The 27866-nt window shown below is 46.1% G+C and overlaps 2 protein-coding genes across 2 annotated transcripts; both read left to right on the top strand.

Moving 5' to 3' along the window:
• Window positions 1-4876: 4876 nt before the first annotated feature.
• On the top strand, window positions 4877-21938 carry LOC128719735 (uncharacterized). Its single transcript, XM_053813365.1, has 7 exons — window positions 4877-5030; window positions 16872-17300; window positions 17376-18266; window positions 18351-18569; window positions 18657-20249; window positions 20319-20864; window positions 20932-21938. The coding sequence occupies exons 1-7, from the start codon at window positions 4877-4879 to the stop codon at window positions 21936-21938; spliced, it is 4839 nt and encodes a 1612-aa protein (XP_053669340.1).
• Window positions 21939-24207: 2269 nt separating this feature from the next.
• Window positions 24208-25893, top strand: LOC128706903 (E3 ubiquitin-protein transferase MAEA). The gene is made up of 3 exons (XM_053801845.1): window positions 24208-24246; window positions 24660-25633; window positions 25722-25893. Exons 1-3 carry the CDS (start codon window positions 24208-24210, stop codon window positions 25891-25893), a joined length of 1185 nt encoding a protein of 394 aa, XP_053657820.1.
• The last annotated feature ends 1973 nt before the right edge of the window (window positions 25894-27866 follow it).

Below are 27866 nucleotides of genomic sequence, written 5' to 3'. Positions count from 1 at the left end.
CGTGGCAACTCAGCAATTCGTAGTAGTGGACCGCCAAAAATCGGCTCCCTGTTCACAGAGCGCAAACAAACCAATACAACGAAGTTCTATTGACACAGTGCTAACAGCACCGAGAGCTTTGCACAAACGATACGCGTGTTTTGCACATTTCATGCACTTGCCACTGTAATCACGTGTGCAATGGTAAATAAACCACGCCTGTACCTTAAGCTACAGACTGCGCTACCGCCTACACAAGCCCACCTGCATATATCTGAAGTGCCATCATGCAGGGGAAGTGGTGTAGTTTGTAAGATTGAAATTAAAGTTTAATTCTCGACATTTCCGCACAAACCCGTCTTGAGATACCTTCAGCTATGGCTTTCTTTGCTACGAATCTTCGTTCTATTTACTTCTACGAATGGACAGTCAGACACAAAAAAAAAACGTCTAAAGCAGTACGCGCCACACCATTAAGGATGGTGCAAGGCTCGGTAACTGTATAGTAGAAGAAAGGAAAGTAAAAGTTTCCTTCTGCCCTGCCGGTGGCCAAATTAAGTGCAGGAAGTGAGTAGATTGCTTTCTGGCCCGTTTACTCTGTTCTCCTTGTTTTCGTATGCAATTGTGGGGATTTTTTTGTGCCGCTGTTGTAGCCATGTTGAACGGCATTTATGCAGAGTTTTAAGCTCCGGACATCAGCTCCACTCTGCATCTTTCCCTGCTGCATCAAAGCGTACCCTTAGGCTACGTGCTCATTTTAAAAAGCATCGTGTTCTTATTTAAAACTTCGTACAGAACACTTCTTGCTAGTCGCGAACGCTCTCAGCCATATGCTGAATCCTGTCAAGGGCTACAGAGCAATTCGCCTACCGCCGGAGCTTTTCACCCCATGACCTTACGGTTCATTACGGTTACGGTAAGGCGCAGCGCGCAAGCTGAGAGCCATCGTGAACAAGCCCACGGAATGTGAAGCATTTTGTGCGCTTAAAGTATGTTTATTTGCAAACATGCCGGCTCCATATTCTCGAATTACCATGCCAAGATTCCTCAAGAGAGACTCTAGAAATGATTCGAGAACTCGCGGGTAATTGTGAAAGAAAGGACTGGTGGAAAGCGTCAGTGTGAGATGATGGATGAGCAGCAATTTCTCATGGGGCTCATGTTTTTTCCACACCTTTGGTGCTTACCTTCTTCCTTTTTGCTACCACTTTCAATGAACAAACGTCCACCGACTGATACGAGAAGGATATTATAATGGATAAATATAGTCTTGTTTCGTTTCTTGCACAACAGCAAGCGAAAGCGTCCACGGATTGGAGTTTTCCGAAAGTAGCAGAGGTAAATGGAAGAATAGTATTAGAGCTGTTATAGTAGTACAACGTATCAAAGACGGTTGCATCAACGTGCTTTAGGCAAATATTTTACAAGCGCGCAAATAAATCAGTCATGGGAATTTCACTCTGTTTTGATGTTGACATTCCGTTCTAAACGGTGGGAAACCGGTTTGAAAATGTACGCACCACCCAGAACTATACGGCTTCCTTTAACCTTAACCCTGATCGTTTCTTATCCCAACACATCTTATCCGGACGCTCCATTACACTTCAGTAAAAGTTGTGAAGGTGTCTGAAGGATCTCGGTCCAACCATCGCAGTTGTTTTATGTAGGTGGAAGGACACCACATTTGCATTCATAATGCTGCCCGTGAAATCTACGGACAACACCGGCACCAACAAGACCGGTTTGGAGCAATCAAACAAGAAGCAATTTAGAACACGCTTCTTCAATTCTGTCGGGGCGTATGTGTTTTTCGGTACAATATCGGAGCAAAACTTTCTCCGACAGCTTGTAAATATTTGATGATAATCCTTCATCAGGTTGTTCTTGTGAGAGTTAATCTTTTACTCACTGGAAGTTTGATAATCATTGTTGAGTAGCGTAAAAAAGGTTGTAAAGCTTGGAAAGTTTTCTCCCAGGCGAGAATAAGTTTAAAATAAGCCGTATTGATGTTGGCAGCATGAAGTTGGGAGAGTTTCCTTGAGTATCTTTCAAGTACATTTACATACTTTGAATATTTCGATTTAAGTAAGGATGGATAAAGCTATCAGTAGGAGGTGAATATATAGTTCTTGCAACATAAAATTTACGTAAAGTAACGAACTGTAAAAATTTCAGCAAGAAAGTAAAGTTCTTCTTGGCTAGTGCCAACTTGAAAAGGGAAATCAACTCATGTCCGCATTCTCGATGCTGGCGAAATCCCTAATGCACTACCGTCCCCAGTTGGAACAAGCACGAACTAAAGTATGCTCTCAAATGCTACTCGGGAAGGGCTAAGGGATTTCTACCTTCTGGTAATTAACCACAGACCGTCCACAGGGCGTCCGGATACTGCCGTCATATCGAATGAGCTAGCCCACCGACATAACTGATTGTGACAACTAAATTGGAGTTCTCGCTCTTCGTTAGAGCAAACTAACAATCAATTCCCTGGACCACACCGTAGAACTTCGATAAAGAGAACCTCACTTCCAGCCTCCACAACTTCTCGGTACTCGGGCCGGCCGGTGCAAACGATCAAAGTCCTAGCGTTCCTTATCCTTCCTGTTCCGCTTCCGATTGCGAACGTCTCGCCGCGAAGCTCCGCTAGCTAAACTAATATTCTTGCTATTGAAAGAACCGTTCTCTCGTACCGCAGGGGCGGGCAACTTTTAATAATGTTGTCTTTTGTGTGTATGTGTGTGTTTATGTGTGTGCGCACATTTTCTGCCTTCCTTTATTCTTTTCCGCTCCTTGACGCAGTTTGCTCCACTTTCCCCCACGGCTCTCGTTCTTGTGTGTTTGGTGCGCTTTTTTCCCTCCAACTCCATCCATCTTAAGACGGGTCATTCCGGAAGCCCGCAATCAACGTTGTTGCTGGGTTGGTTTTCTCTTTCTTGTCCTATTAATTTTTTTCACATTTGCGGTTTTGCCTTTGGCTGGTGGCGGTTGTGAACTTTTACCAAAGTCATAAAATGGAGTACAATCAGTAGGGATCAAGCCGAGAACTGTGATTGTGCGCTCATATCCGATGTCACTTTTTATTGGCGATTTTCGTTCTGCTCTGCTTTGTGTAGTTTATCGTGACGAGGAAGGAAGTTTTCAACATCATAAACTACCGACACGAACACACCAAGTTGTAGCTTTAAACAGCATTTAAATGGTGGAATAGGATATCTTGTTGGCAAATAAGATATGCGCAAATACCCATTTGGTTCATGGTGGAATTAATCCATCCAGCAATTCAGCAACAAAGTAATATGAATTTTTGAAGTTATTTTAATAAACGATATTATATAACAATAAAACAGCATAATTAAATAATTAATTACATAATTTACATAGATATCCGGCACTACAACCGCTTCGTGGTCTTGGTCCGCTGCAAGAGTACTCTGATCCGCTCACGGTCCAGCGCCTTCATCTGCCAATCTATCGTCTGCCAATAAGAGGGTTTCGTCAGTTTAAGACAAAGTCCCTGTCTCAGAGACGTATGTGAGTACTGGAACAATATAGGTTCTATATAGTCCCCGCTTCGTTCGTCTCGGCAGGTGTTTTGAGCTGCACTTTTGGCCCAAGATAGGTGAAATTTTGGACGACTTGGAAAGAGCGTTCGCCTTTTTGTACGTCACTCCTGCGTAAGTTAGGGATGTGTCTGAAGTATCTGAAGGGTGGTGCCACCAAAAAATCATAATTTAGTATCTTTTTATTTTGATTCCATTATTTGTCGGACAACAGCATTACAACTGTGACACATTGATACATCGCAACAAAGCTTTTGTGTTACTTTCTTGACCGATCATCCTCTTACCAATCTGGGACAATCTAATTTAATTACAGCTAATTACATATCCAAACGTCGCTATTGCTAACGTGACACCCGGTTCCCTAAGGCGACCAACCGTGCAGCTTCTGTGAAGTTTTTAACGCGAGAGTGTACAAACTCTCCGAATGTCTCTGTCAAATGTTCGAATTTTTGATACACTAAACCGAACTGTCGCTGGCGGTCGGTGAGAATTCCACACCCATTGAAGAAAAACGACACTGCGCAGTCAAAAGTAAAAGTGTTCCTTCCATTGCCGAGTGCGTGTCGTCTGTCTACACACCAAACAAAAACATCCATTTTCGTACCATGCGCTGCGTATCGTGCACCGATCGTTGGAAAGAGTGCTTTGACCGGTGTCTTACGGACGAACTCGCATCCCCTCGTCGTAACGGTCGGCCGGATTTTCCATAATCCGATTACGGAAAGCCTAGCGGGAAAATGGATGCACGGGCAAGTGCTGTGGGTCCCTTCCCCCGGTGTATCGCCGAGCTGCCGAGCGCTGATGATCGATGATTAACGCAATGGCATAGCCATGTGTGAACCGTAACCGGTGCCTTACCGTTTGGCCGACGGTGGAACTGTACGCTTGGATAACCCATCGTCTGCGATGGCCACAAAAGGCTTACGTACGTGCATCCAAAGCCCAGGGCCACGGTGCACAGCCACGGGACTTAATGAGCGTGCAGTGTGTGGATTCCTTTGTTTGGCGGACGCATCCTCGCGGTTGCCGGTGCAACGCGGGGGTATCGTTTTGTGGGGCATTGTGTGCTTCATGACTCAACGTGATTTCCAACCCAGTGCACCATGATGGGATGGCCGTTGTCTATCAACTGCAGCGTTTGTCGATGCTGTTCTGATTTTCCCCAAACTTTTACCCTTACCCGAACGAAGACATACCACTTGGAGAGAATGGGCACGGCACTAGCTGAATGCAGCCTCTGTACTGACATTATGGTTTTTCTTTCTATCCCCCTGTCCTGCAGCAGTTACCTGACCCAAGACCGGAGCGAACGAGAGCTCGATGTGCAGAGAAGGATGAAGTTGATCGATCGACTGCTGGACAAATGCTTCCAACGCCACGGGGCACTCGTGCTTATCGTCGCTGGACTGCTGTGTCTCCAGATTACCACTAGTGATAGTACACCGTTAGACGATAGCAATAGTAATAGTGGCAGTATTAGTAGTAGTGGTAAGTAAAATCCTTCTAATTCAAGCACAATCCACATGTTGTTGTCACCGCCAATAAGATGATACTACTGTTTCCCAAAAAGACCCAAAAAGACACGACAGCTTATTTTCATCGCGTAAGAAAAGTATATCACCGTCGTGCTCATTAATCCTTTGCAAAGGAAAAGAACAAACCCAGTTCCAAAACAGCTGCCCCCGCGGTGTGGCACTTAACAATCAGCATCCATCGATTCACCTTAAGGCAATAGGCAAACACCACTGGCTGTCGGGTAACAATGTGGAAGCAAATTGAATTGAAGTTTATCTGATTTGTTCGACGCTTTGTTCTGCTGTGTTCGCTCCGTTGCTCTTCTGCAAAATTTGAGCAAAACAATGCCGATGCTGTAACTTTCCCGCGTGCGTCAGGCCACATCAAGGAGCCGCCAGCGTCGTTACGCGTGCCACTCACCGGCAATGATAAGGCGCCACCATTACGCGGTAACGGTGCGCCAGTTTTACAGGAAATGGCGTGCAAAACGCGCCCAACGGAAGCAACCGCCCCAAGAGTGTGCCGAGGACTTTTTGGAGCTCGCGAACGTTATCTGCTCCACGGCTTTGAGTTCAATGGAGGGCATTTTTGAGGCTTTTGTGGTAGAGAATGTAATTGACGATACGCACCGTTTGGTTTGCGATAAACGGAAATGCCACCGACAACATCGTCGGTACCACCGCTACCACCTCGACTCACACGAATTTCGCACCGAATGCCGCTAAATACTGGAAAAAGTTTTTTTATGTCGGTTGTTTCGGTTGTATTTTTCTTTTGTCTTTCTACAAAGCCAAAAGTACACTAATGAGTTCTGGAAAGTCACAAACCGAATTTTCCATCGTTTTCCCTGTTTTCATATCGGACCCCGACACTACCAGTGTGCTGGCTACCGATCTAATGGGGCTTTTCGTACAAAAGTTTGGCCCTGCTTTAGGCGGCTAAGTAAAGGGGGGGTCGGGGCATCTATGAGGGTATCGCGGCGAATAACAATTTATCAGATCATAAACAAAAACTTTTGGCCCACTCTCGGCCGTTTGGTCGCCCAACCGATGGTTTGAGAATGGTTCGTTCGCAAACTTGGTTCCGTTCGTGAGGAGTTTTCTTTTTACAAGTTCCTCTAAACCATAACGTTATTAGAATTTTGCAGCTTATTGTCGTCGGTGACACGGATCGATGAAAAGCAATCACAAAAAGTTGCCACCGCTGTTGCATTGTTTGTTTCTGCTCACTCGGTACATTTTTATTTAGAAGAATTGAATCAGTGGCATTGTTTTAACAGAAATGTTGAGTTATTACTTCTATCAGTTGGCCAACAAATTCCTGACAGTTTCAAGTGGAATAGTTAGGATCTACAACTATTCCATTTGAAACTGTCAGGAATGTGTTGGCCGACTGATAGAATTTATTTTGATGTTCTAGAAAGTATATTTTAAAGTATTGTTATTATAACAACTCAATGTGATTTAAAATTTTAATTGACAATTGCCGAATTTTTAGAGAATTGTGTCAATAATTGTCAGACCTTTCAGAGGATTTCTGCATATTAGAGGATTTAATTAAGTTTTTAATGTAACTATGTTACGGTTTCTGCTCAACTTAAAACGCCCACATACACGAACTACGGCTCCAATCACTTAAAAAGTCGTAAACATCAACAATTCCCGGCAAACCGTGCAGTCCGTAGTTCTTCTTTATTCAACCATGACTGCCTTGGCATGCTTTTGAACCCAACCGTAAGGAGGTGAATGCCGGTGGAAGTCATATAAATCGACTATACTTCATTGCACCTTTCGGTGTCTTCTTCAACTCCTGCCCTTCGGCCAGTCGAACCTTGATCGGTTTTCTCGATCGAATATCCTGATGTGCAATCAACCGCAGATGTGGATAAAAATTTGCCCAAATAACAACCGCAAGGCAAAGAGCTGAACCGGAGTCATGCGTTCAAAAAGCACTCTCGCCGAAAAAACCCCAACATCCAGCTAGCAAGAAATCAAAAACACATCGGAAATCCGGAAGTGCGCGGTCCACTGTCTGTCGGTGGAGGAAACAAAATAAAACCCGTTTCGGCACTACGTCCAGGTCCGGTTTTGAGCGATGAGATTCGATTTCACGATGATGCCGTTCGAGGGTGAAAGTGAACCCCGTGAGCACACCACCGGGAGAAAGTTCGATGTGTGTCCCGTTGGGATCCGTTTCTTCTTCAATCGCTGTTGCTTTCTTCCGTTCGTCGGAAGCTTTTAATGTGCAGAGTCGGTGGAAGGGGGCGAAGAGTAGTGGAGTAACAAAAAAACAGCGTTCAATCGGGATTATTCACAGCACGCGTGATGATGCGTGGATGTGCAAAGGGTGAAGTACACGCTTCACTACATGCCGTACATATCGGTGCAGTCCTGGTGTTTGGTGCCGCTACCAATGATATTGTTCCAACTCCGCCTGTGCCATGTGACTTCCTCCATGGGGGGTTTCTTGCTTTCCGTAGGCAAATACTTTCGTACACATTCGGTTTCTGTACTACATACGTTCGTTTCTATTTGTGCTGTTCCACCGCGCAGCGGACAAGAAAAGCGGCACTTTCTCCTTACATTTGCCGTACTCGTGTACACGTTTTGACCTCGATCGATTGTATGCTAATATGACACCTCAATGGCACCTTACACTTTTGCTGGCTGGGGGGGGTAGGCTGTCCAGGTGGGCGCAAAAGGGAGTTTCCCCGTCGCCTTTGTATGGAGATAACAGCTGGACAGTGGCCCTGTGGGCCATTAATAAGCGCCACCGGGTCTGCCATAAATCTTACCAAACACGGGGTGCCCTATTAGGGCAAGAGTGCTGGGCGCCAAGTGTTTTCCCCTCGAATGAGAACGACGACTCGAGCGAATGACGTAGGCTCGCTAGCTGAAGGTAGCAACTTTCGCGAACAATTCGCAACAATAATGGCACGCAATGGAACTCGGTCACTTGGGCGCACGGCATGCGACGGCCGGACCCAAAACCGAAATGAAACGATTGCGGTTGGCAATGGGCAAAACCAAGAAGTAAGTTACTTTATTCTTTTCCGCTGGTCGTTTTTGTTTTCTCCTGTTGCGATTATTGTTAAAAAAACGCCACCATTAACCGAACCATCTCTTGCACCCGCAGAGGGATGGAAAGAAAATAGACGTATTAAAGTGAGCTTTTTGTTGGCATTGTGATACCGGTTCAAACTACCTGCTAAGCTGCTGCGCTGCAGGTTTATGGGGGGTTCGTCGCTTGTTCCCGTTTTTCCACCGTATACGTAAAGTCACTCGGGTGTAAAAAATAACCCCACAGCCGTCAGGGGGGGAAAAGGAAAAATGAGAAAATATGGCACAATGTCGACAATCAACTGAACTATTGTTTAATGGCCATGTGTATCTATGTGTGTGATTTTTTTTTAAACGCAGCGTTATTTACAATCGGTTTTACCAGACCGGCTCTATCGACATTGAAACGGCCTCGTTCCCATCGGCCCACACAACCTTCGCGTCTGCTCCTCGCTTAAGTTTTCCTAATTGTGCCACTCGGACACTCAAGAATCCTCGCCTGGTCCAAAACAGCAATCAAGGTCAGCCGGGAAAACGAAGTCACCACACAGCGTGGAAAGCGAACCACAAAACCACACAGCGAAGCGTTATGACACTCGGGGGGATGGACACGAGCGCCATTTCACTAATCAATCGACGATACGAAGCGGGACGGATTTTATACAGATAGCGCACTTTTTTACTTGGATTTAGTGGCTGATGTACCATTTTAAGCTCGCCAGTCGACAGCAACCCCACACAACCGTACGGGGGAATGGAATGAGCGATTACAGAAGCATACGGAAGCGTATGGTTCGGTCCGAAATGATAGGTTTTGGGATATGTCGTGCCGTTCCACCTCTAAGAGTGATTGATTATTGGTGATTGACATGATTCCGGAGCCGGTAGCATGGCGGACTAAGACGAAATGGCACTAGGCTTTCGTCTGGTGAGTGCAACCGAGCGCAAAGAAACATCAAATCGCTTTTCTCCGATGGGCACGGAACGAAAAGGCGATCCAACGAGGGGGGGATATTATTGTATACGGCTTGCGTTGGGACATTGTTGTGATATTTTATAATACTCTTAGTGGTGCTTATTTTCCACTCCACGTGGCGCCGACCTACTTTCGGTAAAACGTTCGATTGCTTTAGGAATTAACGATTTGCTATCAGTTCGCGATTGATTGACAATCTCGTGGCTGTTAGATTTCATATGGTGGTCCATTGCGGCACTGCTCAGGCTAATGGGAGGACTTTGCATACATTCGTCCATTTTTTTTTTTAAATAAAATTTTAGAATTTCATTTTGTCTTGGATTAAACACTAATGTGCCATTTGAAAACACTCACTCCTTTGACATATTAATTAATATCCAGATGGCGAATGTGCATGCAACGGTGATATTAGTAAAGTATCGGTATTACCATGGGCATCACAAACACACCTAGTACTGTCTGGTAATATTCGCAGAACATTCCAGCCACTGTGTTATGACTAGCTGTCCTTGAGATGCACATCATAAAGGTTTCGCGCATAATAAAAGCTGATGATGATGACTGATGCAGAATTTCTCTCGGCAAGAGATTGCTGCTACCATCTTTCACTTACTCGTTTTACATACAAACTTATTGTAGGTTTTTCGGGCGATTTTTGCACTCGTTCAAATGTTTTGCCGCTTAATCTGAGCAGTCCGAATAAAAAGAGACCTTCCGGCTCGAAATTGCTTTTGTATATAGAAGATAAAAAAACGTTTAATTTAATTAGCAAGTGCAGAAGTTCTCAGGGAAAAACGAGAAAATCCGAGCACAAAATACAGAATGTTTTTGAGACTTCTTGTAAACAAATTTGTAGTAAATCTCGCAATGTCGATAATAAAGGGTTTTGTTTTACATTTCAAGAGAGTAGAATGAAATTGTTGCCGATGGGGTATTGTGTTTTGTTAGCATTTCTAGCATAACCGATAACCGATTGTCAATACTGTGTAAGTTTTCAATTCAGGTGGAGATATCGTTGAAGAAGTTAATGGATAAAATGAGTGCAACATTTTGGATTGAATTATGTTCTTTTCATTATAAACACATGGTTTAAAGCTATGTGTATTGAATATTGTACCCAACGTCCGTTTCTGGACCACAGCACCTTCCTTCCATAAACGAATTTCACAGAACGTTATAAAATACAAGCCAAGCTCATTACCTTGTTTCCTAATATTAGGTTCATAAAATTAGGTATTGATTAATAAAATTGATAAAATGTACCAGAGACTCTTCTTCATTCACTTCAAATCTTATAACTTCGCTACAAAAGGTTACCGACACGCTTCATTTGGCATGCAACTGAATTTCCCTGGATTTGTTTTCCGATAGTATCCGAATCTTCCGGATTGTGAAAAGAAAACAGCACACGCTTCGAAACAAAAATTTCGAAATTACCAATTTCGTAAATTGCCCGGTGATCGTGGAAAAACGAGAGTTGCTTCAGAGAAGAAAAAAAATATATCTCCAATCAACCGTCTATTATTAACGTCGGCTGTAATCGTGCGAGCAGCTTCCGCTTTGATGAGTTCCGTTCACCTTGCGCTAGTGGGCAGACTTTCAGTTTCAGTCAAATTAAACATACGTTTACAGTTCGAACGGTTCCGTACTGACGACGCGTGAGACCATCGATGTGTTGAAAGGGAAACTGGCTACCGGACAGCCGCACCGATCGAATGTGATCGGGAACGGCACCCACCCTTGAGACGTTGCACACTCCTTTTCTGATCGAAAACGGCACGTGCGGGTGAATACTAATGGCGGGAAAATCCATCCATAAATGCAGCACGCTATGCTAAACCGTCAAACGTGAAGCGACCTTGGCTTGTGTTCCGTCGTTGTAAATTCATTCTTTCGGGCACGGTTAAGATGGCAAACAATTGCGTGTCAAGTTAACAGTGTTTTGTTTTGTTTCGTTTTTTGCTACCATTCCATTCAGTGCGCTGTAGTGTTTCGCTATTTTGCGTTCATAATTAACACTCCCGCTTCCACGGGCGGGTCGGGAATCACGGGTAGCACATCAGCAATTGCCTGCAACACGCACTGTCGACCCTCTACCGGGTGCTGGGGGGGTCGTAGAAACTGAAAGGACCAGAAGCATAAGTTATGACACGGTGGCATGAACACCACATGAAACGTTTCGCCCAAGGACCCCTGCAGTAATGAGTGAAAATTAAAAACACTTCCAAAAGCATGAACACCTACCCGGCAAACGAACCATCGTCCGTTCGGTTGAACGCTTTTGAGATGGTGCATACTTTGTATGCTGCATTTTTGCCATTCCACTGCACAAATAGCTCATCGCGTGGAATGAAAATGGATGAGTGCATTTGGCTGCCGTTGCATGCATTGCACCGGAGAAGAGGAGAAGGTTGGTTGTCTGATTTGTTTTAACAAATTCCATTACAGTGATGCAGTGACTTCAGTTTTCAGGGAAGGAGACTTCATGGTTTCTTGATAATAACTAATTCATACAATCATCAACCATATCAGAAATAAAACATACAACGTTGTTACATTCTGCGATACGAATCCTTTCGAAACCCTTTTTACGAAGAATTCATCCCCGTCCAACAGTTTCCAACATCACAGGGTAGTTATTAAAATCCCATTCACTTCATCAACTATCTGAATTGGTTTTTCATACGTTTAAATTGCAGTGTGAGTGTGTGTTTAAATTGCCACTCGAAATTAATGTTCCATTCCAAGAACCTGGCCGCGTACGGCACGGTACGCAATAAACAATCGCTGTAAAAATGTCACCCTTCGAGATCCTTCCAATGTTAAAGTAGGGGGGGGGATGCCTGGGTGGGGTGGTATTTTTAATTATCACACCACATTCCGATCCGTAATCATAGTTCACCACCGTAACGCACCATAGTAACGGCCCGACCCAAGGGCTTAGTGATGCAGGGTGTGGTTTCTATTTTTTCTACTGTAAAGCGCATCTCACCCTTCAGCATACAGTTGCACAGATACGTACAGGATGCCAAATATGGCTATCAGTAGCAGGGGTGGTGTTTTGTAATGTTTGAAGGACAAGCCTATTCCCCCGGTAATGACTGTTCACACGAAACGGTGTGCCAAAATTAAAATGCATACCCGATTGTGGGACACAAATTAGCCTTTTGGTGTCTTGAAATGGTGGTGCACGTTTTTCTACACCCCATCGATCACCGAATGCAGCGATGCGCGACGGATGACATCAACCTGACTACGTCGAATTCCTTAACAAATGGTCACCCCCCCCTCCCACCGTGGGGGTTACGTTTCTGCGCGTTATGAAATCATCGGCAGCGAGAGCTTTTTCTATTTCTTGCCTTTCGCTTCCAACGCCCATTCCCGCCCGCTGGAGCTTTTTATTTTGTTTTTCGTCCGGCGTTTGTTCGGTGGTGTTCCCGCAACCCCCAAACGTGTTGTCCAGCCGAAACGGGGGTGGGGTTGTCGCGTCAATCAACGGCATTACGTAACGACGCGAGGCCATTTCGCGAGATTGCCATCGAAGCAAAACGCGTGTTGGTTGTTGGTCGGTTCGTTGGTGCATCATCCGCCTTTCAGGAGCCGAGCAGTGTGAGTCGGTATTACTCAAACTGGAGAAACGATACGCTTTGGTCGCTATAATAATATGCAGATTGGTCCCATGTTTTATGTCTCCTAACGAGATGGATCCTTTTATACTTCTACTTGGAATTGTTACTCTGTGTTGACTTTTGTTAGTGGATGGAGACGCACTATTGCTTTGTGATTTGATGTGACGCTTCGAACACTTTATTATCCTCTATTCATAAGTGCGCATTTTCCACTGGTACAATGAGGTGTTTGAATGGGACACACGAATGGGACAGGAAAGCATCACCGGCATCCGTCCGGGAAAGTTTTCCCATCCTGCACCCTGGGATGAACTTTTCCGTCAACCCTGCTTGCCAGCCAAACTATTCCGTACGAATTGCTTGATCGTTCCGGCCGGAGTAAATCGCGCCGAGGCAGGGACAAATATGTAATTGAATTTCTTCAAGGTAAAGGACAACTTTTCGCCCATTTGTGTTCACCGGTTTTGCCGATTGTAAGCTCCCGATACCATATTGCTTCGGTTAAAAGTTTGCCCTGCTGCAGTGCAGCACGTTGGTAGCAAGCACTGCGAGAAGATACACAGCCGAGATTTTCCGACAGCACAATGCCAAAACTTTGGAACAATACAAGTTCTCGAAGTGAGCAGTAAAGGGACGTGCCGTCCATGTTGTCCATGGTGCTACGAGTTCAGTGCTCGATCGAAAAGTGCGCGGTGCGGGTCCATCGAAAAGATAAACAAACATGTTATCCTTTTCACAAGCGGAGTATACATATTTATTTCCGGTGAAATCACTTTCGTTTTAAAAATGCGGTCCATACCGGCGCATCCGACGTGTACAGCCAGTTCCAGTGGCACAGCTTTTGTTCGACAGGATCGTAAAATAGTGATAACATTTACATCACATCCCGTAACCATAAAAAAATGTCGTCAAAAGCTTGGGTGCAGAACCCTTCGCCGAACGCCGTGCTTGAGCTGAGTTTCATGTAAAGTGAGTCACCCAAAACCCTGGGATGTGGAAAATTGACGTGCACGTTTAGAAGACAAAGCCCCATTCTCGTTGCTCAGAGCTTATTACTTTTCATCGTGCCATTTTCTTCTTTTCACTTCGCTTTTTCCGACGTGTGTTCCCATAACTGGAGTCTGCTTGTCATTGCTGTCGAAGTCTCGTTCTCGAAACCTTTCACGCGTTGTGAGGGCGTAAGGATGGCCCCTTTAGGTCGGCCCATCAGAAAATGATGTGGATCTTTTTTTTTGTCTCATTTTCATTTTTTCCGGACACACTCCGGCAGACGAACTTTCAATAGAAGTTCGTATATCATTTAAGCTCATTATAGAACCATTTTAGAAAATTCTGCAAAACTGCGCTGTGCTTAGATTGTGTTGTCCGACCGTGGAGAGGGAGGGGGGGATGCTTTTTCCACGCTGCATAAAAAAATGGCTCCAAGATAAAGAGTTTCCCTAAGTTTGCTATTGTCGATTTAGCAAGAATAAAAAAAAAGTTTCCACCCTGACTCGAGACGATACTGCAACTTTAACAACCATCATTTTCCGAACGAAAGTTAAACACACACCCCGCATACCGACTGAGCAGGAAGTGAAGAGCACGCAATTGACGACACAAACGTTCATCATGGCGCTTCAACGTAAACTTCACTTTGCTTGGCAATTTTGGATTTTCACAACAAAATTATCGCTCACCCCGCTTGGAGTTCGCTCGGCGCATAAACGTTCGTGGCCCATAGGGTTGGCTTTGGTTTTTGCCGGTCGTCGACATCCACTTTTCCCACCCCATCTGGCTCAATCCGACAAGGGCCGTCGTTATGCTCTAGGATAATAGTAGCTTAATCGTTGCACTTTCGCTAGCATCATTCACGGTGCCGCTGGGGGTTGGGGTAACACCCATCTGTACGGGCACTGAATGGTAGTAGGGTGCGGGGTCAACATTGACCACCGGCCACAAAGTGGACTTTCCATTTTTAGAGACCGAGCTTGCTGGAACCAGTTCGAAACGGGCGATCGTAAACCTAGCGGTGGTGGTTGTTGATCACGTTGGGCACCAGGCACCCTGTTTCTATCTCTTACTCGTGCGCGCTTTTTTTTTGTCGCTGTTATAATGCAGGAAAGAAAGTAATCACATTATCTGTGCACCCTGTGAAAGGCGTGCAGCTCGTCGTTGTGCAACGTAAAAGTACCGGCTATGCATACCGGTAGCTTCTTTTTTGTGCCATTAATTGTAACGCTGAGGCTTGAAATTTTTGTTTCATAAGATACTTTATTTTGAGCTGCCAAAACCGGTACGGTTCCATTCCAAAGCCATGCCCCAGTTGGTTGTTGGTTGAAATGTTTGCCTCAGTTCGGTGCACTTAGCCGGCGAACACAATTCGCCTCAAAATCATTCAACGTCAAGCTAATTCTATTAATTCCACTTCATTGTCCAGGCTTAAATCAATGAAAAGCAATACTGAAACATTGCAAACGTGCTGTATTGCATACTTTTTGTAGTAATTTTGCATTCAATAATGGTTTTCAATTAAATTATTCGCTTGCGTTCGTCGTTTCTGTGTAATGCTTTCAAGCGCAACTAGTCATAATATGCCTGGGCCGCTTCCGCAGACTGACCGATTTAAGAACTCATTTGCTTCAATCTCATCCATCGCCAGCAGATGGAATTTGTTTCCCACTAACGACGGCAAATTTGACGAACCAGAATCCGTATTCCCGTACTTGCCGGGGTACGGTGTAGTGATGGGAAATAAGGAACGAACCTGGTGGAACGATTCCGCTTTTTACCTGGAGTGAACGACATTAGATTAAAAAATTCACTCTTTAGGTCCAATCTGAAACCGTTTCAAAATCGCTCTTTCGAACGACGGTCCAAAAATCGCTCTTTGGAACGACGGTCCAAAAACTCTCCTTGGAACGACGGTCCGAAAATCAAAAATGAAAAAAAAAACCTGTTGGAGCGGTTCTGTTCCTTTCGAGGAGTGAACAGATTCGAATCACTCCTTCTTTCGGAACTTTTCCCATCACTAGTACGGTGGTGATGACTAAAGTTAGCACCAAGAGCATCTGCATGTTCTACGAAACGCGCACAATACCCAACAAAGGCACAACGTAACCGTTCGTTTGTAATATTTGCCGAAATTCAAGCACAAGTGTACGTTGCCGTTGGAATCCACTTGTGGCGAAAACAATCGCCGAGCACCGAAGCGTTTCATTTAGCGACGGATATTCAACATTCCTGCCTTACCGCGGGGTGACGAAGACGCAAAAGACCTTCAGCGAAGCAACTAGCAGGTTTTGTCAATCGTAGATTTATGCAAATTATCCACACCGCCCCGACACTCGCCGAACCGGGGACAGATGTCTTGGCTCCCGTGCGCTCTCAAGGCTGGCAACGGAGCGCGTCTTCGCATTGAAGCAAATGCTAGACTACGGCAGTGTGCGTTGCAAGGGCCAAGCAACGCATCCGGAGAAGTGCTTCGGGACGTTCCGGGTTCGAGTGGAAACACCTTGAATAAAGTTTGTACCGTGTCAGGTGCTAACCGGTAGCGCAAATACACTGTAGTCGCTACGGCACGGTGTGCACGGTGGTGTCAAATATGCTCACCAGCGTGCACCAACGCGCTCGGACGACCGGTCAGCCGGCCGGTTTGGGTGCAGTTTTGCAACGGTGAACGGTGAGCACCAACCTGCAGAACGGGAAACAAAACTCGAACTAAACCTGTTTCGTGCTGGAGCAACCACCGAAAAGCATCGGGGTCTTGCTCCTCCAATTAGCTGATAATAATCGGGTGTCTGCTGTGTCTGCTTCTGGGGCGCAGCTGGAACGTCAGGTCGAAATATGGATTCCTGTGCAACACGAAATTGATCACATGCTGTGCGAGTATGTAAACCACCGGGAGCATGTAGTAAGGATTGATGGTCTCACGTCTTCAGGACGATACACTAGCATTTCTAAATTGTCGCTCGCCATAGCAGTAGCAGAGAGAACGCAGAAATTCAAACCATATTTGCTATTGTTGATGTATTGAAGTAAAGTCTCCAAAGTCCATTTTTAGAAAACGCACACAGGATTAGTAAACAGTGCATATCTTCTCTGTTGTCGATATCAATGTCAGTTGCATCCGCTCATCGAACTTATCGCCTCTTTCTATTTCATTCAACAGAAACGCTAGAATTAACCGCATGTCAGCATCTGAGGCGTGCGGAGGCGCGTCGCGCCAAGTCATTAGGCGATAGTCTGCTGCAAACGGTCCGGATACCACGATGTACCGCGCTGGGTGACTTCGAGCCGGTGCAATGCTCCAACGAGCTTAACGGCACCGAGTGCTGGTGTGTGGACGAGTATGGCGTGGAGATTACGGGCAGCAGGCGTAGCCACGCGGATGACGTCAACTGTACCCGGGTGGATAACCACTGCCAGGCATCCAGTTGCCGCATGTTCTGTCCGGCCGGTTTCGCGAAGGACCTGGCGTCCGGTTGTCCCGTTTGCCGTTGTCGTGATCCGTGCGAGGACATCCAATGCCCACGGGGTCAGCAGTGTGAACCGCAGGAGGTACAGTGTAAGACCGAACCCTGTCCACCGATTCCAACGTGTAAGTATCGTGTTTCTACCGTATCGGCAGCTAGCTGGCCACGGTTGTGTAAAACGTTGTGCTATCTCGCTACAGGTCGTAAAGCGCGCAGCCTGAATGACCTCTGTCCGGCGGGACAACCGCTAGCGATCACGGGCACCGTGCGTCCCTTCCTGTGCGGAACGGACCCTGGCAAACCGAGCTGTCCACCACTGTACCGCTGTTTGGTGCAGGGTGGCAACGATTATGGCGTATGCTGTCCGGCTTCGTTACAGTTCGAGAAGCCCGGTAGCTGTCCGCGGGCGAACGAAATAGAGTCGACGGACAGTACAGGGTTCCTGTGCGGCACGCCCTGCAGTCACGATCTCGAATGCCCACAGATGCAAAAGTGTTGCCAGTCCGATGGTTGTGGCCGGAACTGTCAGCAGCCGCATAATGTCACTGTCTGCCATCAGGCACGCATGCTGTCGGAGCTACTGTCGGTGAATGAGCGCGAGGGTCGCGGTTATGTGCCACAATGTGATGGACCCGGGGGCAGCTTCTCAACGCGCCAATGCTCCCGAAACGGGCTCGTTTGCTGGTGTGTGGATCCGAAAACTGGTAACAAGGTAAAGGGAACGATGGGAGCGGCTACCACCGTGAACTGTGAAGGTGTGGAGAATATGATCGGAGGCCGTAGTGGCGGACGAAGCGTGGACGGCGCACAAACGCTTTGCGACCATAACATCTGTGCGGCGGTCTGCGAGTATGGTTTCAAGAATGACCACAACGGATGTCCAACGTGTGAGTGTTCGGAGCCGTGCGAGGGATACCTTTGCCCAAGCGGATCGCACTGCGAAGTGGCGAAGGATCCGAAATGTGAAGCGTATTCCGGTCTTTGCTCGTCCGAGCCAGTCTGCAAGCCGGATCTCGTGTACTCAAACCCGTGTGAGATCGGTACACCGCTAGCAGACAACATCACCGGTGAGCTGCTATTCTGTCATATGGGTAAGTTAGATGGACAGAATTTGTCCACAAGGGTTCTGAAGATAGTAGCGAGCTAGTTATATATTTTTTTATTCTCTTACTTAGAGCGTCTTAAGAGTCGCGAATATCAAAGTCGTACCTTCTTTGACGATGACGAACAAGACGAGGAACAAAATGGTCGGAAACGATCAATGTCGAATACGATAATGTGTCCGGTGGATACGCATGAGTGCCGTAAGCTGCATGGCGAATCCCGCAGTGTCTGCTGTCCTTTGGTGGTCGAAGGTGAAGATGAGGAGGTGACAGAAGAACGTCAACAATCGAGTAAGTAAAGAACTGGCTAATGAAACATTCTCACCCTGTGCGCAATGAAGCTCAACATTCGCTGTCTATTCTCGTTTGCGTGTCTAGTGTGTGAATATCTGCGCGACTTTTCCGACCGTATGGAAGGTACGGTGGAGGGGATGGAACTTGCACTGCCCCCACCGTCCTGTACGTTAGACGGAGGCTACCAGGCAATGCAGTGTATTACTCGTAAAACGAAGGTCAAAGTATCCGAACAGCGGAAGTACATCGAGCAGAACAGCATTCGACGTATGAGAAAACTCCTGGAAGATGCATCCGTCGCAGGGCATGCGTCCGCAACCACGACCGCTTCCTCCACATCATCAACTGCTCCCGAAGTTAGTTCTGTAAATCCACCAGTTCGTGCACGACGTGCTGCTAATCCTGGTCCTGACAGCACGCTCAAACTATTGCCCGTTAGCGATGTAGAACAGATGATTGGAGGTGATCCGACCGGGATTTACACCATGCCCGGGTATCTGGCCGTTCAAGCACGCTCGGCAAAGATCATCGATTTCAATCGTCTCGAATCGAAGAACGGTAACGCGAACCTCGACAAACCGGAAATTAAGCCGTCTACGCTGTTGAAACGTCCACTCGTCGTTCCGACGCTTCCCACGCCAATGCAAGAGCAGCTGGTAGACGTAGAGATTGAGGAGTGTTGGTGCACTGATGGTTTCGGTACGGAAATACCCAAGACTCGTGGATTCAACGCAACGACCAAGAGTTGTGAAGCGTTACGAGAATCTCTAGACTGCTTGGACCTCACGTGTCGTATGGGCTGTGATTATGGGTTTGTGTTGGATCCTGATACACAATGCCCATCGTGCGAGTGTCGCGATCCGTGCGACAGCATCAACTGCCCGGATGGCCAAGAATGTCGCTCGGTCGAGGTGTCTTGCGAGGGCGAGTATTGTCCACCGGTACCGGCCTGTTTCCCCAAGAAGCCCGGCCAGTGTCCTTTCCTGGTGCCTCCTGGATCGGAGAACTCCGAATCAGACTCGTGCGAGTACGAATGCCGTACCGATGCGCATTGTGACGGATCGAAGCGTTGCTGCTCAAATGGCTGTGGAACGCAGTGTGTTGAGCCACAGCTGAAGACTGCTTGCCAGCATCTGCAAACGATTCAACTGCATCAAGCGTCTGAGCTGGGAATTCCACCGAAACAGAAGTACATCGCGCAGTGTGACATCGATGGCAGTTTCCGAACGATACAGTGCGGCCCGGGTAACGTGTGCTGGTGTGTGGATGAGTTTGGAAACGAGAAGAGTGGAACCCGTACCAACAATGGTCAACCGAACTGTGAGCTGTTCCCAAAAACGGAATGTCCACTGCTGAAATGTCGTCCATGTGAGTACGGCTACAAGATTGATGCGAACGGTTGCAAGACCTGTGAATGCCGGGATCCGTGCGGAGAGATCTCCTGTCCGCGTGGAGAAGAGTGTCAACTTATCCAGGTGGAGTGCATTTCGGTGCCCTGTCCAAAAATGCCAATCTGCGTACCGATTCGCGAGTCCGTCTGTCCCGAGGGATTGCCTTTGCGTTCCAGCGGTCGGGAGATTGTATGTGGACCGCAAACCGATGCGGACACGTGTCCGTCGACACACATCTGCCAACTAAACCCAATCAGTAATCGAGGGGCTTGTTGCGGGAAGACAAGTAAGTGTATTAAACATACTTTTCATGAAGATATCTGGTAAATTAAGTTCATTGTGTTTGTTCCAACAGGAGACGTTTGTTTTGAGTCGATTGATCAGAGTTGCCTGCAGGTGACGGAATCGGGATCTGAAAGTAACGAGCTGGACAGCATCACACGATGGCGTTTCAGTCCACGGTTGAACAAATGTGTCCCAGTGACACTGCCACGTGGCGTATTCTGCCAGTCAAAGAACCTGTTCCACAGTGAGCAGGCCTGTAACGGTGTTTGTCCAGTACTGTCCCAGTGCGAACGTCTTCGTCTAAAGAACGCGATGGCAGCTAAGCGAGCAGGTCAACCAAACACCTGGTTCCAGCCACGTTGTGATCCGGAAACTGGTTTTTGGAGTCCTGTGCAGTGTCTCGGATCGATGGGAGCATCATCGGCCGATTCTAACGAAACGAATAGAACAGCATCAATGAACACGGATTCTCCAGCCGCAGTCGGGGTGTGCTGGTGCGCCGACAAGAAGGGTGCTCCGGTGAAAGGCTCGCTAACGAAAGGCTCCGAACCGAAGTGCAGCAGTCGACAGGCACGTCGGCGTGGTGACTCAATTGAGACGTCCTCCAGCGATCCAGGTAAGTGTGGCTAGTAACGCTCTGAAGTTCAACTGTATCAATTGTGTGGTTACTCTTCCTGTACCAGTGATGGAAGAACTGATACGACAGATCACGTTCCTGGTGGACGAAAACAACTATCTGGTGGATGAAGATCTAGAGCCTGTTCAGCCGGTCTCTGTGGCCAGCGCCAACTACGCTCCGGAACCACGCTACATCGGTTCAGTGTCATCCGCTACGGAAAAGGTCATCGAGCTGGCACGCACCGCCGAGAGCCGCAATTACATTAGTGACAACGGAGCCGAACCTATCGCCAAGCGACTTAGCGCTTCTGCAACACGATGCCAAGCCCTGCAAATGGCTGCCTCCTTTCCGGTGGCCTGTGATGAGGCCGGTTCGTTCGAGCCGATGCAATGCAATGGTGATACGTGTTGGTGTGTGGATGCGGCCGGCAACCAAATGCCACTGTCCAGCACCTTCAAGCGTGGTCAACGGTCCTGCCTATTCACACCGATCGACGTGGTTGAAATCGAGCTACGGCTGAACAACGTCCACCCACAGCGGCCATTGTTACATGTCTACGAAACCCTCCGTACCGAACTTTCCATGCTCGTGGGCAGCATTTATGACAACTATCGGGTGCAGGAGAACGTCGATGGAAGTGTTACGTTGCGGTTCGATCTGATCGAAAGCACCAAGGTGGACGATGCGTACGCGATCGAGGAAATGGTACGGGATGGATCGTTTGCACTGTACCATGGTCAGCTGGTAGCGGATATGACACAGTCTCGGTTCGCGCATCGCATCTCGGCAGGAGTTCCGCTGGCCCAACCATCGTCCGGCATCCCGGAAAATACCTTCCAGACGATCGTGTTCGTGCTGGCGACGGCATCCGCCTTCCTAGTCGCCATCTTTGTGGTGTTTGTGATGCTGAAGCGGGGCCGCAGCACCAAAACCAAACACTACTCCAACGGAGACAAAATATTCGCCATCGGTGCGGACAAGTATGTCGACTACAGTTCACCCATCTTTGTGCTCAGTGCCAACGATAGCAAATCAATCCAGCATCAACAACAGCAGGGTCGCTCCGATTAATTACCTTCTGCAAAGTAGATGAACGATTGGAAACCCGTACAGGGCGTTAGGTATTATCTGGCGATCTTGTCATCAGGATCTGCTGCACACGGTGCATCTTTTGCTCCGGCGTGCACCAGACTCTGGCCGATTGGATTTGAGGGCTGGTCTTCGAACCGATGCTGAAGGTTTCGCAACTCTTGCACGAACTCTGTAGGAAACGGAATGCACATGTTGTTGATTTTTTACTGTACATATTGTGAAAGTTCTCTGCGTCTTTCGCTGAAACTGCAGCGATGACTGCTAAAGGGAAGAAACTTTAAATGCTCTTCATCATTGCAAACGTTCGTTTAGTTGCTTCCCGTTTCGAAGCACTGTCGATTATTTTACACTGAATTTCATCACGCGTCTCACACTATCGCCACCTAAATTGTGTCCAGAGTTTTCTTTGCTACCGGTGTTAAAAATGGCTTTTTTTGTGTGTCCCCGAATGGAGCTACTCTTACGGCGAGAGAGGTTGAAGTACGTGTAAATAAGATTTTTCGCGCAAACAATCCGAGATTGTCTTTCCATTTCTTGACGATTTCAGTGTCTGCAAGTCTTTACTATACCAAGAAGTGTTTGAATTCACTACCAGGGAAAACTACGTATTAAAATAAAAACCATACACACAGGGTCTACCGGATATGGAAGTAACGAAATAGAACTATTTTTTATCTTACAAAGACACGACCGCTAGTATGTAAGCGAACATATTTCTCTACTCTTGTCGTCTCGTTGATACCCTCTGTGGAGTAAATGAGATGTAAAGTATTACGATCAATCAATTAAACGCTGGCGATCATTCGATCCACATTCGCACAGGACAGTATGATGAACGAGAAATGAGGAGGAATATGCTATTTATTTATTCTTTTCCACCTGCTGATTCCCTTTTGTCCAGCATTTCCACCTCGTTTACCTAGCGCTAGGCAAATTAGAATTTTTCAAATATCAACTTTTTGAACCGCCAGTGCATTGGTCATATTACCGCCGAGAGTTGAATCTCGCAGTAGGTGTAACTGCACACAACAGTAGCGATTCGATGTAACTGCGGAAGTCTGGTGCTCTTATTAGTATTTTCCTTAAAGTACGTGGTGTGGTATCTACAACTATCCTTCCTTATTTCGAAAATTTGTACATAAAACTCTACACTACAATCTGGTGATAAAAAATACACACACAAACACACACACACACACGCTAAACGGTACGAATGCTGGTAAAACCCCAATCGATATTCTTCCGTTTATGTGATTTGTTATTTTGTTTTGTTCGATAATGAAATAAAGAAGATCCATATAAAATAATCATGTGTCGCTCGTGCTTTTTTGAAACGCTAAAAATGATATCGTAAACAGTTTACTTTTCTGAATAAACGTAGATCCGAACCTGCACCGTCCATAAAATTTGAATGCTGCTTCAATTTCCAATAGGCAATGCACTGTCCTGGTCAAGTCCAAAGAATAACGCTGAACATTAGTATGTGCAGAACTATCTTAGCAAACTTCTGATTCTTCTGTTTTTATGTAATAACCAACAGCAAATGTACGATTACTGGCCGATAGTGGCACAAACGATAGAACTGCATAGGAGAAATGTTATTTGTTAAGTATATTTTCAATTTTTGTAGCAAAAGATAAATCTTGTAATTTTTTTTTTAAAGTGTAGCTTGAAATTCGATCCAGTGTTTCCCATTGTTCCTGAGCGTTAGCTCATAACGGTTGGCTGTCACAGTGATGCGTTACCAAACGTCAAGCAGTCATATGGGTATTTCCGAACCAAAACAACAGTGGCCACTTGTCATCTCTTTTTCTTTCGCTTCAACGATAGTCTGTGTGGATGAAATGGACGACATTGTTGTTGTGGCATAGAAAGAAGCTGTAGCATTGAAGGGGAACACACACAAAAAAATCCATCGCGAGCAAAAGCAGTAAACGTAGGGGTTTCAGTGTAGCGAAACTTAACTTTCCATTCTTCCTTTCGCTGTTGCAAACCATACGGCAGTGATCGACAAATTGCCTCGTTCGCTTCCTCCAAAGTGCTAGCTCTCATTAGAGTGCCTAGAATGAGATGTAGTTGGAAACAATCGACTGCAAACGCATACGCAATATCTTTGGTGCATCGTTCTGATCTGGGTGGTTTCATTGCCACCATTGTTGCAAAGCACGTACAGCAGTGACGTCTAGGGTGGAAGATTTCTTTTGCAAACACAACGCAATCTCTAAATCGAACGGCGAGGTGAGGTGGAATGGCCGAAATCCGTGCGATGGAACATCCTACGCTGAAGGTAACTATTTCTCCTGATTTCGGTAGGAGTATTTCTCGTGGTGTTTAATGGAGGATGTCTTGCGGATAAAGCTAAGCACTACGTTTGCGTCGCAATAGTGAGCTACAGCAATAGTTGCATCTGCCACAAAATGGGCCTATTTGATATGATCTGGCAAAGGTGTGGGGGTTGGACGAGGAAACAAAATGGTTGTTTCAGGACGATGCTCTGCACTTGTCAAATGCAATTTCAATCTTCGTTCCAATTTTTTCTGCTGACTACGTATCCATCCACCACCACCGCTACCTAACGCCAACAAACCGCACCCTTCTCGCAAAAGTCGATGTCAGCTGTTCGTTTGTTTAGATGGAACGGTTGTGTGATGAAGTACATGATTAATTGTTTCCTGCCACACTGTTCTGTGTCTGTTTCAGGTACCATATGAAATTCTGAACAAGCGCTTCCGAATTGCTCAAAAAACTTTGGACCGCGAACTAAGCCAAATACAAAATGTGGCCTCGGAACTGGAGAAAGGTCTGACGGAAGGATCTGACAGTACGGAGATATCGCGTCTATTGGGAGGAGTGGTCGAGCGACTGCAGGTTCTAAAGCGTAAAGCCGAGGAAAGCATTTCAGAGGAACTGTCGGCCGGATATGTTTGCAAGCGGCGGTTGGAACATCTGAAGCAAAACGTAAATCCGCCAGTCGATGCAACGACGCTAGAACTGCAGGCAGCTGCCACAAATCAGTGGAAGAAGATACGGCTCGATCGGATGATCGTGGAGCATTTTCTGCGTCTCGGATATTACGACACCGCAGAACGGTTGGCCGAACGTAGTGGCATCCGCGACCTGACAAACCTGGACATCTTCCAGGTGACGCGCGAGGTAGAGCGTGATCTGGTAAACCGTTGCACGCTGAAATGCATTGCCTGGTGCAACGATAACAAATCGAAGCTGAAGAAGATAAACTCCACGATCGAGTTTCAGCTACGAGTGCAAGAGTTTGTGGAACTGATCCGCGAAGACAAGCGACTGTTGGCGGTGCGTCACGCACAGAAGTATTTCCCTGCGTTCGAGCACGAACAGCTAAAGGAGATCCGCCAGTGTATGGCACTGCTCGCGTTTCCGGTGAGCACCGAAATCGAACCGTACAAAACACTTTTCGATCCACAGCGTTGGCAGGATCTAGTATTGCACTTCCGGCTGGAAAACTATCGGTTATTCCAGCTGCCAGCCCAATCGGTGCTGAGCGTTGCCGTACAGGCAGGTATTTCAGCCCTGAAAACACCGCAGTGCTATTCGTACACTTCGAAAAACATGAACTGTCCGGTATGCCAGGAGAATGTGAACGAGATAGCCGAGAATTTACCGTTCTCGCACTGTGCCCAGAGCCGTCTCATTTGCAGGTAAGTTAAAGATAGAACGCAAGACAGCGATCTTACGCATCCGTTTCGATATTGAAATGCATCCATATTTTCTATCTGTTGTTTGTAGAATCACCGGCAAACCGTTGAACGAACACAACCTCCCGATGATGCTGCCGAATGGGCAGATATTTGGCCAACAAGCAATCGAACAGATGCGTCGCGAGAACGACATGCTCGTTTGTCCCAAAACAAACGAAACGTTCCGTTCGCCAAAGATTGAGAAGGTGTTCGTGATGTAGTAGCATCACCGGTACATCCTACGACCGAACGGCTGCTTTGACATTTTGGAAGGTGGTAAACGGGGCTGGAGGACGTTACTGTACTATGTAAGCGATTTTTTTCACAGTCCATTTGGACGTTTTTTCTTCTTCTTTCAACACGAATTATTTAGCGCTAAATGCTGCGATGTGAAATATCTATAGAGTTTGTTTTTAATTTGAATTGCTTTCAATTTTAATGTAATTATATGTTATGAAATTATCGATGAATTTATTTCTTCGGAAGCATCAGAAGCGTACGAACGAAAATTAGTCGATCGGTTGATTTTTTTTCGATGTGATCGATGCACAAGAAACAAGCCAAGTCAAACCAAATGCTTTTGATACTTACCTAAAATGGGGTTTTACCGATTTCATGTTTTTTTTTAATTTCCCTACAAGATTCCCTCTTTCTATATTGGTATGTTGCATATTTGAAGTTATCATTTTGAAACACACAAAGAATTCAAAAGTGCCGCTTGACAGCACATGTGGCTTTGTGCTGCACTATGAATAGTAACTTTCAAACAAATATTCTTTTAGTAATTAGTGTTAAGTAAACAAAAAAAAAGCGTGTGATCATCTCTCAGCTACAAGTAAGACAGTTTACTTTTGACACTTGCACGAAAGTGTTCATCTGATCAATATCTCCGATATCTGATATAATGTAAGCCTCAGTGTAATACAGCCGCCTATTAATCCACCATCAGATATATATATACAGATATAAATGTAGAAAACAACGAGGTGATGTCAACCTGATATGTCGGCAACCTTTTCGGGTGAGCGATTCGTCAAGGTATCGCTTAATGTTAATAAGGTGAAGCGAACACGTGCAAATATACCATTGAGGAAAAGAAAGTACGGATAGAATTGTATCTGGGAAAAAAAAAACAAAAATATGGTGAGATAGAGATGATTAGTTCAAACGAACCCGAACCACAACTGATATCGCAACGATCGGAAGCAATATTGCTGAACCAGGGTTAACCGACACTATCTGTAGCTTGAGTTGTCAGCTACCCTCGAACGCACGACAGAACGAGCCAACGCAATAAAAATTAATTTTGCATGATAGTGTGCTATTGATAAGAAGATTTGAAGATGCCGTAAAGTGGATGATTATCGAGATTAGGAGTGACACTAATAATGGTTTGCTATATGATTTTCAATAAAAAAAAACATAAAAATTTATACACAATACTGAAGATGAGTGCAAACTATCAGAGAGAATACCGAAACAAAGAATACACCGTTTACCAGATCTTCACTAGAGCACACTGTAGCACACTCTAGAGAAAATGGCGAAGCTGTGGCTCTAATCCTACCATCTCTACAGACTTAGCATCCACTCTACAACGTTAGCATGCAATAACAGTGCCAGGTAAACCTACCAAAGATTGAGCTCTTTAAGCTGCTATATGAACAAGTTTACCGTTTTGAAGCTTAACAGGAACTAACCTATTTTGGGACAGAACAATCTATGTTTACATATATGTAGAGAAACGTGATGCGCTACCTGCCAACCGGTTTCTTTTAGCTTGTGGGAGGAAATAAGGGTCATAGAGAACCCACTTTCTTTCAGTAAGGCCAAGGAAGCCTGCTCGTATGCAGGAGGCACTACACCCAGGGCACTGCCCGATTCGCCGAAGCACCTACGGACTAACAACTCCTCAGGCCTTAGAACATATGCCGGATGGTCCGTTAAGACTTTTACGTCAACGATAGGCCTTTTGGGTACCTTTATCCTTACTAAGAACCTAACAAAACCCACACGGCGCCGAGCGATAAACATTGGTCAGATGTCAGGTGTTCGAAATGATCACGACCTCAACAAAGACAATCTGCTACCCGTGGCAACTATCAGTGCTTCAGTCCACTCTCCTCGCGTTCGGCAGGTATGATCCGCGTATAAACTAGAGATAGAAGGTTGTTAAGCCTCCCCACTTCAAAAG

The sequence above is a fragment of the Anopheles marshallii genome, chromosome 2 (genome assembly GCF_943734725.1).
Source record: "Anopheles marshallii chromosome 2, idAnoMarsDA_429_01, whole genome shotgun sequence".
Classification (NCBI taxonomy): Eukaryota; Metazoa; Arthropoda; class Insecta; order Diptera; family Culicidae; genus Anopheles; species Anopheles marshallii.
This window is presented reverse-complemented; position numbering and strand designations above follow the sequence as displayed.